This window comes from Meleagris gallopavo, chromosome 3 (assembly GCF_000146605.3).
Source record: "Meleagris gallopavo isolate NT-WF06-2002-E0010 breed Aviagen turkey brand Nicholas breeding stock chromosome 3, Turkey_5.1, whole genome shotgun sequence".
Taxonomy (NCBI): Eukaryota; Metazoa; Chordata; class Aves; order Galliformes; family Phasianidae; genus Meleagris; species Meleagris gallopavo.
The window spans coordinates 83295040-83307618 of NC_015013.2; the positions used below are offsets into that span (position 1 = coordinate 83295040).

The following is a 12579-nucleotide window of genomic DNA, read 5'->3' on the forward strand; positions in this document are numbered from 1 at the left end:
CCCCCTAAAGATGACCAATCTGATTTAGACCATTGAACTTTTCTATAGACAGACGGACACACAGAGCCTACTGAGGTACATTCTGGCTTCCAACTTTTTCCTCCTCTTTCCTCCACACAGACAGCTAAAATTCAAAGGTTTTCCAGTCTTGTGGCTCCCTGCTAGCATTATTATTGACTGACCTATTAGGAAGGACAGTTATAGACAGCTCACCTACTCTGGTTAATGCATGAAAAGACCTAAACTCACACATTAAATAAGTTGGTACAACTCCCACCCCAGCATTTGCTTTGCTCATCTCTGCCGGCAGTTTTCAGGCAGGAGGGCTTGCGCAAGTCGCAACCTGCAGGCTGAGAGCTGTTCAAAGCACATTTCCTTCCCCGTGCCAGGAAAGGGAACGAGAAAGTCTGCTTCTACACAAGCTCCATGTCATTTTTACAGAGCCTGGTGGGGTTTGCATTTTACTGAGTGAAGCCCTCAGGAATGGCAGCACTGTAGGTATCAAGGTATCAAGGTGATGCATGTCTCAGCTAATGTGATGATGTAACTCCTATGGCAAGATGGTGGTGAGAGAGCAGTAGGAGCAGAAGACTCAGCTAAGACAGACTGCCTTTGTAGAAAACTCCCTTTCTTTTCTTACTCATCTTTAGTTTTCTATGGTTGCCAAGTACCCCCCCTGACAACAGCCCGTACCACCTTCTCACGCTCTGAGGAATAATGCAAGATTTTAGGAGATTATAGGCTGACTAAAAAAAAAAAAAAAGGTGGTAAGAAAGGAAGAACAGTAAGAAATGTTAATAGCTACAGAACATTTACATAATGGCATTTTTATATTATTACAAAAGATTCCAGAAAATTTTACAGGTATCTGCACAAGTCACGTTCCAACGTCAATGTTCTCAACAGGAGTAAGTTTGCAGCAAGAGCTCTATTTTAAAACATGATTGACTTTGTACAAACAGGTTTAAGGCTTTTGTGTAAGAACAGTAGAGAGCAGTTTCAGAATATGATTTAAATGACATATAGTAATTGTACCCTGGTGTTCAAGTACATACCAGGAATACATTCCAGAGGGCTGCATTATTACAACAGAGTCCTACTGCTCCTCAGTCTTTGTCAGTGAGCTCAGCACAGAAGATAACAGTACATGTATAGAGCAAGTTACCTTTCTTTGCTTTCTTCTGTAGCTTCAGTGTATCAGACGATTTCTTTTTTATCTCTTGGCGGGCTTTTTTGTACTCTAAAAAACACAGTCTCTGTATCAACACATTTGATGTTAAAATGGATGCTTTTCACAGAAAAGGCTATATTTGTGGTATCAGATCACAAATTTCAAGAGGATAGCTAGTATTAATCAAAGCAGCTCAAAACTTGCATTTTGCAGTGCCTATATGTTTGGCTTAATATAGCATTTCAGGGTGTGTGTACATTCACATAGCAAATCCTTCTGAAACAAACAAAACCTTTACAGAAATAACAACTGAGAACACAGTACAAAATTAGAGTGCTTTTCAGTTCAGACACCCATTCTCTCTCAAGAGTGGAAAAGAGAGATGACAAGTTTCTCAAAACATCTGTGTTCAAAAACAAGTATCCAGAAAGGGCAAGGCAGAAAACATCCTACAATCTCTACATAGCATGAAAGTCAGGCAGAGGGAGAAGGTGCTAAAACATGGCCTGAGAGAGGGTCACTGCCAGCTCTTCCTCGTGAAGTAGAGCACAACTGTTGCTGTCCTCATTTTCAGATGAGCTACAAACCCTAGAAGAATTAAAATCCCAGAAGAAAATATTCCATCGCTAGTCCAGACCCACTACAGATACCAAATATGAAAACTGATACTTAAAAAGATAAATGGCATGTATGCATATATATACGTATGCATTCTAACAAAGGCAGGTCAATGCTACTACTCTTCTGTAGGTGGAAAAACAGAAGCAGGTACAGGAACTTTACAAGTGCCAACTGCACCCCCAGCACCCAAGTCTACACACTAACCCCCAGTCTCATTGCTGCTTTGGTGAGTCACCCCCACTTGTAGGATCTCAACTGATTCTTCCCTCCTATTCACTCCCTCCTTAACGCTTTGGAGCACAAGCTAGGGATTTCTTGAAGTGCCACTGATATAACTGCTTCTATTTGACCACTGTAAGAGTGGGGCAAGAAGCAAATCCTCTTCTAAGGGCTGAGCAAGCTCCCTCCCATCAGTTCTCCTGTCCCCATGACAAATCACAGTAATGATGCTTCTTTAAGGCATAGTAAAATCCTTTCATTTCCAAGATTGCAATCTGCTTTCAGCACTTGTGTTAGAAGGCCATCATTCCCTTGTACAAGTTTTGAAAAGCCAAAGGTGTCTACCAGCACACTCCTGCTGTGTAATATACCACAGCCTCCTGTTCATTCTCCCAGGAAAGCCTCTGGGGTGGTACCCAGCACTGCAGTTCTGAGCATCTCGTGGCCAATGGCACAGCTTTCTAATTCCCCGGGTGCACATTTCTGGATTGCAGCAGATAAAAAGTAACGACGCTGAATGTCTTACAGGGCTATGGCTGAGACATAACATGATCTTACAGTTAGCTTTTAATGACACCCCTGGGCCTCAGAGAGATAGATGTGGTATCCCCAGTCCTCAGCACTACCACACAACATGCAGCAGGAGTGGGCTAACAGTTAAACCTAGCTACTGCTTGCCAGTGTGAAAAAAACAACCCATCCTTTGCAGTCCTGAAAAATTAAACACCAAAATGTACAAGTAAGGGTTAAAACTGGTTAGGCATTTTGGAAAGAATGTTTTAGAAGAGAAAAGCTGCTATACATATCTAAGCACATCATTCAGGTTCCCACTACAAACATAAAAAGAGGGAGAAAAACTGGTATTACAATCTTACTCCTATTAAAAAATTCTTCCTCTGTAACTACCTTTTGCATGGTCTTTATCCAGTTGATTGGCCACTTTCTTCCACTCTTCCATCTGTTCTTGAAGTGGGTTTATCAGACAGTCAATTAAAGCACTAATTTTGTTGAAAAAACACAAAGAGCAATCAAATCCTGCAGATGCCCTTATTCTTACAGAGACAGCCAAGGTCAATACTGGAGTATTTTTACTTTTGCTGTGACAGCTACCAGTGTCACACTGTAAACACCAGAACACAAAAATGTTTAAGCTGAAGAAAGCAAAAGGACTGGATTAAAAAGAATCCACACTACAAGATAACCAGAATTACTTTGCAGAAGTTCAGGACAATGAGGAACAGAGCGTAAAACAGAGAAGCAATCTGAAATGGGGCAATGGAAACAGTTAGATGCTGCTCATCTGTCACAAACAATGCAGTCTGAACGGATACCACCAACACTGAGAAGTTTCATGCAGCCATGGTGATTGTAAAATCAAATAGCACGTGTATATTCACATGAAGACAGAGCAGCTATAGAAGGAAACAAAATCCTGTCCACCCGTGTGCCTCACCTCTTGCAGCAGAACCACTGGTACAGCACTAGCGATGCTCCCCTAGCTAATCACACTGGGATCAAATTATTTAAGTAGCTAACTCTAGGGTAACTGGAGACAGAAGTTCTCAGCCAATTTCATAAATATCTTTACTTTATAAGGAAGTCATCAGGCAAATGGTAAAGCAGCATATTAGTTCATCTCAGGTCAAATACATCTTTTTAAGTCTCTGGTTAAAAGAGCACGTGTGCAAACTGCTCTCTACTACAGAAATAGGTTCTTTAAGTGTAGCCCAGCTCACAGGTGAGTTCATCCTCTTCTGTTACCTCTACAGTCTAACTGCAAAAAGGGAATTAGGAAATTTGCCTTTTCTGTATTTTTTTGCTGAAAGTTTCTTTCTTGGCAGCAAACCTTTTGGGCTCTCAGGGAAGCAGCACCACATTTGTGGTTTCTTCAAAATCTAGTGACAAAGTTTAAACATCTGAAATAAAGATAGGTTTGTCACACCAGCAGCCACCTGCTCAGCAGCGAGCAACAGTGGGAACTGGCAGCATTTAGAGCCCAGCCCACAGAACATGCAGTGACATCCTGCCTTTCCCAGCTTTTTCAACACCTAGTGCACTGAGGGAGAGAAAATACATGCTGTTCTCAGTGACGGGGGCAGAGACGAGCTGGAGTACCAATGGTGGTGCACAGCTTTTTGTGTTCCCTGCTGAAAGGGATGCCTGCAGTGCATATGCAGTCTGAGAGCAAAGGAAGTGGAGCGTCAAGCTCTAGGCCAGGTGCAGAGCCACTCACCTGGAGAACTGTCGGAGTTTGGACTCTATACTCCTGTGCCTCATGCACATCCTGGTTAGAGCAGAGCCAATTTCTCTGGTGCCACCTGAAAAACAAAACACAAAGAAGATGAGACACTGATACAAATCCTCCCTGTGATGCAGTCATGACAGCATGTGCTGACTCTTCCAGAGCAACTGAAAAAAACAGATTTGTAACAGCTGTAAAATTGACTGGGCTGCATTAGCCAGGCAGTTCCCAGTGGTATTTATCACCTTGGAAAGAGTTTAATTTTTGTTCATCCAGAGACTAGATCTGAACATTTAAGCACGATTAAAGCAGTTCTTCCCAACAGCTTTTCGTGCCATCAGACCTTACAATTGGCAGAATAATTAAAAGAGAAGGGATTGAGATGCCACACTGGCAACAAACTGGGCACCCACAGCAAGATGGAATATTTTAGCGCTATTCCACATCGTGGAGATAAACTCAGGGAACTCAATACAGTTTTCTCATATTTAAACCCCTAAGACCCAAAAGAATATATATCCAGTCCTACAAATCCCCTCATCTATCACAGACCCAACCATTAGCATTTCACACACCTGTGTTCTGAGATCACACATTTTACTACCACATTGCCAGAAGATGGCACTATTTGTTCTATGCCCTCAGCCATCTCAGCTTCTGACAACTGCACAGCAAGAATTAATTATTTTTATCAAGTCTTCCTCAGTAGTTCTCCCTTTGAAAAGCACACATCCCTCCATTTCCCACTTGAAGCAGCAATGCCAACTCTGAACAGCATATTAAATCCAGCATTTTTTTGTCTTGGTTAGCATTAGTTTTGGTAATTGCTTAGTCGCTATTTGCAAACAAAATCTACTGCTTTCAGGATACAGAGATCAACATCTGTAAAAAGTGTTTTTCAAACTGTAATAACCTCTGGAACAGTCAAGGTAGCAGCATCTATTTGGAAGTCTAATTTGATTTTTAAAATAAACTCAGGCTTGTATTATATTATATAAATATCTTTCTTAGGTTTTGCCCTTCTGTTGCTAAAAATGGCACAAGTGACAAATATTCTTCTAGGAGAGAAACTTGGTAACTTTAACCATTTTATTTATTTTTTTAAAGCATGAAAACAGAAGTCACCATCTTCTTGCATTCTTACTGAATTAAATCTCATGCCCACAAAATGGCTCTGGAACAAAGACAGTAACTGGAACAAATTGTGGCTATTTGGTATTTTACATTGTCCTAAAAGATAAACAGAAAACCCTTTTTGCTACTCGCCCAGTTACTCATGTTTTCATTGTGTTTTGAAATATGGTTTGGTAACAGTGAGAGCTGCAGGCTCACTAACCCAGCCTGGCCCTTCAAGTGATGCTGCATGGGAAAGCACAAGCTGCCATAGACAATGGTGCCCAAAAAGCAGCATAGAAAGAACAAACGGAGAGAAAGCAACTGGAGGAACAGGACAATGTCTGCAATGAGAAGAGCATCTCTGTCCTGAAAGACGTGCATTCTTCTGGAGACACAGGCGCGTCAATGGAACTTAGAAGCTAATGGGGCAGAACAACAGAGATGGAGCAAAATGAGCTGCGAAATAACCCCAGAACTCGCAGGGCCATAGGTAGAGCAATGCTCAATCAAGGTCAAGCAGGAGGCAGGAAGACTCATGCTGAAGAACTCGCTTAAGCCCTTTAATATGAAAGACTGACTAAGGTTAACTGACACTCCTTTCCTCAGCCCATTATATGAAAAAGGAAGCATCATTTTAGAATAATAAACAGGAAATAAGGCACCATATATTTTAGAGACTAGGAAATGGGGGTCAGTTACTACTAATATTAAACTGCAAGGTAACACATTTTTAACTGAAATCCAAGTAACCAATGTATAAATACATCCATTCAAGTGGTGCAAGATGGACAGGGTTAGCAGAGTGAGCAAACCAGCAATGCAGGACTCAGTCTATCTGCTGGTAGACGTGCTTGCTAAAAAACGCCCCCACCCACAAATCACCAAAGCGATGCTTGCAGGGAATGCACATCCCCTATACAGAGGCTTTCCAGACTCGCCCATGCTCTTCCCTGCTCCTCCTGTCATGGGACCATGTTAAGGGCTGCATCCAGGCTCTCACCCCAACAATTGCAGCACTGTTAAGTGCAGACAGTGGCCAGCTTTGTTGTTATTCCTCTGGCAGGCAGCTGATGAGCAGCAAGGTCAGGCTGCTCTGTGCTGCAGCGACGGGAATGGGGCTCTGCTCAGCATGGGATGCCACAACTGGGCTGCTTCTCATGGCCAAATCCTGTTTAGAATCACAGAATCGTTTGAGTTGAAAGGGACCTTTAAAGATCATCCAGTCCAATTGCAATGAACAGGGACATGTATAACCAGATAAGGATGCTCAGAGCCTGGCCCAGCCTGAAAGAAATAATGTTATGGAAGTTTAAATAAGCATAGGAGATAGAACCTTGGCAACAAGGAAGGGACTTTTCCATACAGGCACACTCTTTGGGTCAGCAGAGGCTGGAACCACATCCCTGCAGACCTCCCCAAGGTGCAGCAGCCTGTAACTTGCAGGTACAGCTCTGGCAGAGTTCTGAATGCCCAGTAGCAGCATTTGAAGGTCTCACTTCCTCAGATGCACCAACACAAGATGTGCTTTGGAGTGCTTTGAACAACCCCTGGTTAAAAACCAGAGACTGACTGAGGAAGGACAGCACTCGCCCACTGCCTCCCATGCCTGAACCATACTGCTTTGTCTCCGTGCAGTAAATCACTTCAATATCATCTGAGCTTTACCTCACTGTTCTATCATCTACAAAGAACGAAAATCCTTTATATAAATAATCACTCTGTGTTACAGCAGAGGTTTACACACAGGACAAAAGAATTGCCAACATACATGCTGTAGTGTCTAAAGCACCACTGATGTGCATAAGTCTTTACGGCAGGTACACAGTTTAGTATTCAAGTACAACACAGAAGACCTTTCAAAATCCAGGAAGAAGTGTATTGCACCGGGCTACACCAGAACCATAGGAAATTTACCTTGGCCTCTAAATGTTTTTTAAGGTTCATCTTTTCAGAAAGACTGGCTCCAGAACTGACCACTTGCCTGCTTAGACTAGGACAGTGCCAGGAAATAGGCAGGATAGGGCAGCAAACCATCTGGAGATAACTCGCATTTCAGTGCTATCACAACTCAGTGGCAAAAAGAGCATGTGAATGAAGCAGCAGAGCTCCAGGGCTGGAAGTACTGCCCATGTGCCCCCCACTTACAAGCATGTCCCTGGCAGAAAGTTGGGACATTCCCCAGCAGGTCTGATTTCCTGAAGATAACGGCAGAACCCAGATTAACAAATTTGCCATCAACTCAGGACAATGCTGGGTGGGTGAACCAGGCTCTGCACATTGCCCTGCAGTTATGAAAGTTAAACTACTGTGCCTTGGGCTCTCTCCTTATAAAATGGGACTATAAATTACCCACTTCTCTGCCATACTACAATAATGCATCCATTAAGGCAAACAATGCTTGAGAATGTGTAAAGTAATACTTTGAAACTGGAGATCAGAGCTATATTCATCAGATTTCCCACTCAGAGAAAGAGGCTTAATGAAATGTTCCTGCCAAATTTGATAAGAAAGTGGGTGATAATGTCAGATTTGTTTCTCGTAAGTAAATGGGGTTCCACAAGGCAAATGTACTTTGGCTCTCCCCTCCCCTGTCTAATCCCGTGAAAGACAAAAACTTCCATGGTAGATAATTAAATGAAAGCCTGCGGACCACAACACTACAATGAGGGCACTATGATGGCATAAATGATTTTCTTTGACGCTTGCTTGTCGTTCAACATCACAGAGAGCCAACAGGAAGAGACTGTAGGGAAGAGACTCAATTGTTTTATTGGAGCCATTATGTTTCTACTTAATAATGATCATAGATCAAGGAAATGATTATTTGATGAAATGTGCAGCTGTACGGCTGCACAGACTCTGAGCGCTCCACACAGCTCCCTACAATCGAGCTCTTATCTCGCTCCTCTTGCCTCACTCTGAGCAGGCCCAGAGCTCGTGGGATGGCGGCCTGTCAGGGAACGCCTCCGAGGCCCCGACCTATTGACCAGCTCATCTTTATCTCCAAGGGCAGAGTCCAAATGTGCCACAACTTCCCTCTTTCCCAAAATGGAGAGAACGATGAAAAACGAGTGTAATACTTTTGTAACTTCAAAGTTATCAGAAGAGGCTTCCATTAAGATTAAAGCAGGAGCTGAACACAGGCTGGATTATTAAATACAGCTCTGAACACGGAGGCTATGACAGGATGATAACAGCGGGAAACCGAAGCTAATGGTCATTACTCAACCCTTATCTAAGCCCAAGCTTTTAGAAAAGCAAGGAGTTTCCATCACTGATTGCACAGGGCATGGACCTTGTTCTTGCACAACTGCTTATGTGTATGCCTCAATCACACATATGGATGTTGGGACTGGCAACTGGGTGTCACAGCAGGCAGGGGAGAAGGAAGGCTTTTGCCTGAAAGTGACTGGCACAGGGGACGGAAACCTAAAACTGGAGCTATGGTAGCACCTCATGTTTGAGTCAGTGGCTTCCAAGCAAGTCTCATGAGTTGGAAAAACACATCAAGAACTGCAGACAACAGTGACGCTGTTCTGCGTTGACCACCCAGGAAAACAAAACTGGACATCCTTATTCCTACAGCTATGAAAAGCCCCTCTGAGAAGCGATTGGGAAAGCCTCTCAAAGTTCCAGTTCAGAACCAGCTAAAAAACATTTCTTGATGTATTTTAAATAAGCTTAAATTCTGACATCTTTCAGAGAATGCTGGATCCATAAATGTAGATTCAAGGTCAAAGTATTTTAGATTAATGAAATTTAATAAAAGTGAACAACTCTGCCAGACCACTGTGCATACCTCTTGATGACATTACAAGGAATAGATTGCTTGGAATGTTTTACAGTCTTCATCTGAGAGCCCTTTTGGGTAAGCTGTCTGGAAAACGTTGATAGAAGCCTGCCATGAACTTGCCATGGTAGCTACAACTCCACAGAGCACAGACAATCCCAAGAAGAAAATGCATTAGGTGGTCTATTTTCTCTTGTGTAGAAAACAGTAGCATTCATTCACGGATGAGACTAACAGGGCCTTAAAACTGCTTTTGTGTGAATTTTAAAGGAGGAAGAGGCTTCAGGCAGTACAGCACAGGCAGAAGGAATCTCCCCAGCACAGTCTGCTCCAGCAACCACCAGCTTCAGGAAGTCCTTACAGCAAACAGCCCGTGACCGTGTTCAGTCAGTATGTTACAGAACGTGCACAAAATCTCTTATGACTTCTTGTGATCTAGCTTATTCCTCTGTTCAGCAGCATTTCTGCTTACCCTGGCTGTTCTCTGAGCAGAGCACAGGGCAAAGCCTCAGCCCCACAGGAACCAACACGAGGGCTGCCATCAGACACTCAGGGTCAGAATTCCACCCATGCATGCAGAGTTCAACACATGGGTTACTCTCAGTCCATCAGACACATTAAATACGGTCATGAACTAGCCCTGCTCTTATCCTTGGACAGTTTGGAATTAGTCAGCCCTCAGGGCGAGCAGAGAAGCTCATATGTTGTCCTCTTTTAAAAAGGGCACAGCACACACACAGGTGACTGGAAAGACACTGGGAAGGTTTGCATCAAATTACTGCAGAAGGTATCGATATCAATTTGGAGAAACTTGCAAAGTCTGTCACTGATTCGCAAACTTCTCAGAAGCAAAATCCCTCACCAAACTGTGGCATCACATTGGAGAGCAGTACACGTCCATCCAAAAGAGTTTCTCAGCAACAAGAACAAGAGAAAAAAGCACATTTGTGCAAGGAGTATTGCTGTGGCTTGGTCCCCCGTGCCGCCTCCATAATCACTGCTGCCAACACAGGCAGCAGCCACTTAATTCTGGAGATATCTATCAAGAAATCCATCTCTCTTGCTAGACGCCTGTTGCTAGTTTTTATTAAAACACAAACTTCCACATCAAGGATTTAATGCCATGAAAATAAAGCATCATTAGAAAGAGATTTGCTGAGGACAGCAAATTCCACACTTGTGTTTTCCAAGGACTATTATTTACATTTATTCCTTGGAGTACAAATAATTTCCTTAAGGTAAACTGGCATGGTCTGATCAACACCCACGCTCACACTGAAGTTGTGCCCACTGTTACTGTCCATACGTTTTCCACATTTCTTTTCAAATGGATAGTTCAGTGTGTTTCTGAAGTCATTCTATGAACAGCCCTATGAATAGCTTAGTAAGTCTAACAATTTTAACTTGAGCAGAATCAACTGCTTTCTTCCCAGACTACATCCACTAATGGCTTAAGGAAGGCAGGCAATGTGAGTCATCCACCTCAAACACTCTCCCCCCTAAAAAAACACAAGAAAATACAGCATGAGCTAATAAAAAGGCCTCTTTATAATGAAAAGGGAATTCCTGAAATGGCTGAAGAATTCAGGGCCACAGCTGTTTGCTGCTTTGGTGCGCTCCCTGCCCATCCCAGCAGCCACACAAGCACAGGCTGGGCTGTGTCTGAAGGAAGGCTCCATTCAGGACTGCTCACTGCACCCAAGAACGTGTTCACTGCATGTTCCAGATGGTCAAAAGATGATGGCTGAAATCTATTTAGATAACCAGAGACACTGACCTCAGTACCTTCATGAATCTGACTCTAAATGAGCATTTAATGTCAGCCCGATGTGTGAAGAAGGCAGTAATTCAAGATCCCTATGTTCTGAAATACAGCTCTTTATTTTGTCTAACGCTATGAACTGCAATGTAATCTGATTAGACTCCAGCAACATTCAATGAGGGAAAGGGATAATACACTTACAGCAAATGTGTTGGAACACCAAGTGCAATCCCACTGCACGCCTAGCACTGCGCTCGGCTCTCAACCTGCAGCTTCCAGAGGGACTGTGGGAAGCCTGCAAATACTTCTACTCTTTGTAGAACAGCAGTGCAGCATTTGCCAGCCCAACAAACACCTCTGACTCCAAAATCCTTCTCTCAGGTCTCTCCCCACCTGCGCTGCTGATCAAAGTCCAGCAAGGATTTCAGCTGCACCCAAGCAGCTGCTGCCTCCAAAACACAAAATCAAGCACAATTAGGACAAGCAGGTGCAAAAAGCAGAAGAATTATTTTTAAATCCAAGTCAGCAGATCTAACTGAAACCCCAAAGCAAGCAGATCTGCAGAATAAGGCGGTGCTATTTTTACATGCTGCCACTTCTTCCAGCAGAGCAAGCCTTGGTGAATGGAGGGGAAGATTGTGGAGGGATACAGGGAGGCAAAAATCATTTCAAGCTATCTTAAGACATTATCAGCTCTGGAAGTCTAGAGTAAGTCTGTAATGCCTCAGCGATACAAAGCCGACAGAGGACTTGCTGCACACCCCAACCAACACAGGAGACCGTGCCCCGACTCCGAGCTGCTTTCTCACCCACCAGGGCCAGTTCTGAGCAGCATCCAGTGTTAGCTGGCAGGTAAGGGGCTGGCCTTCTGAAGGCACTAAACCTCCTTCTGGTGCTTTCTCATGGAGTCTGCCCTGTGTGCTCCAAAGGCAATTTTACAACAATATCAAATACAGGCAGAAATACTCCTGACTCAACTCCATTGCTCATCATTTATTTAGTGCATCTCCACATTCGTTTCAGCACGGCTTAGTAGAAGAGGAGATTACAAACCTACCATCTTTCCAGACTTTTCCTCTAAAGCACAGGAGACAAAACAGCAAGACCAGGAGGAGCTGCCTACCACTGTAACCAAATTGCAGATAAAGGGATGACAAGAGCCCAGGACATGGGTGCTTGCCATTACCCAGATTGCCCCAAGCCTCATTTTGCCCAGTACCACATTTAAAGTCAGTTGTTGCACTGTCCATCATGGCAATCCTCACGCACAGTTTTATCCTCACTGTCATATCCTTCTATTTTTTTGCAGCATCACTCCTATTTTCAACGTTAGCTACCTCAGCCTTATTCATTATGAGAAGTTCAGGTTGAATAGTAAGAAAAAATTCTCAGAAAGAGAGGTGATGCATTGGCACAGGCTGCCCAGGGAGGTGGAGTCACTATCCCTGGAGATGTTCAAGAACCATGGAGATGTGGTACTGAAGGATGTGGTCTGGTGGGCATGGTGATGTGCTGACAGTTGGACATGATCTTAGTGGTCTTTTCCAGCCTTAGTGATTCCATTTTCACAAAAGCCAGGGAGAGCAACACTGCATGGCTCTGATGCCAGCTGGCTGCTTGAGCCTGCAATACAAGGAAATGTCATACATAACACTTAA

At 43.5% G+C, this 12579-nt stretch overlaps 1 protein-coding gene across 1 annotated transcript in view; it reads right to left on the reverse strand.

Moving 5' to 3' along the window:
- Positions 1 to 805: 805 nt before the first annotated feature.
- The window catches only part of LOC104910450 (protein MTSS 1-like), an 87645-nt gene continuing 75871 nt past the window's right edge, over positions 806 to 12579 (reverse strand). Inside the window, exons 4-6 of the mRNA XM_010709297.3 lie at positions 4245 to 4329; positions 2918 to 3009; positions 806 to 1240 (exon numbers count right to left, since the gene is read on the reverse strand). Of these exons, the coding sequence (XP_010707599.1) occupies positions 1107 to 1240; positions 2918 to 3009; positions 4245 to 4329 (311 nt within the window). The 3' untranslated portion in view covers positions 806 to 1106. The remainder of the gene's footprint in view (positions 1241 to 2917; positions 3010 to 4244; positions 4330 to 12579) is intronic.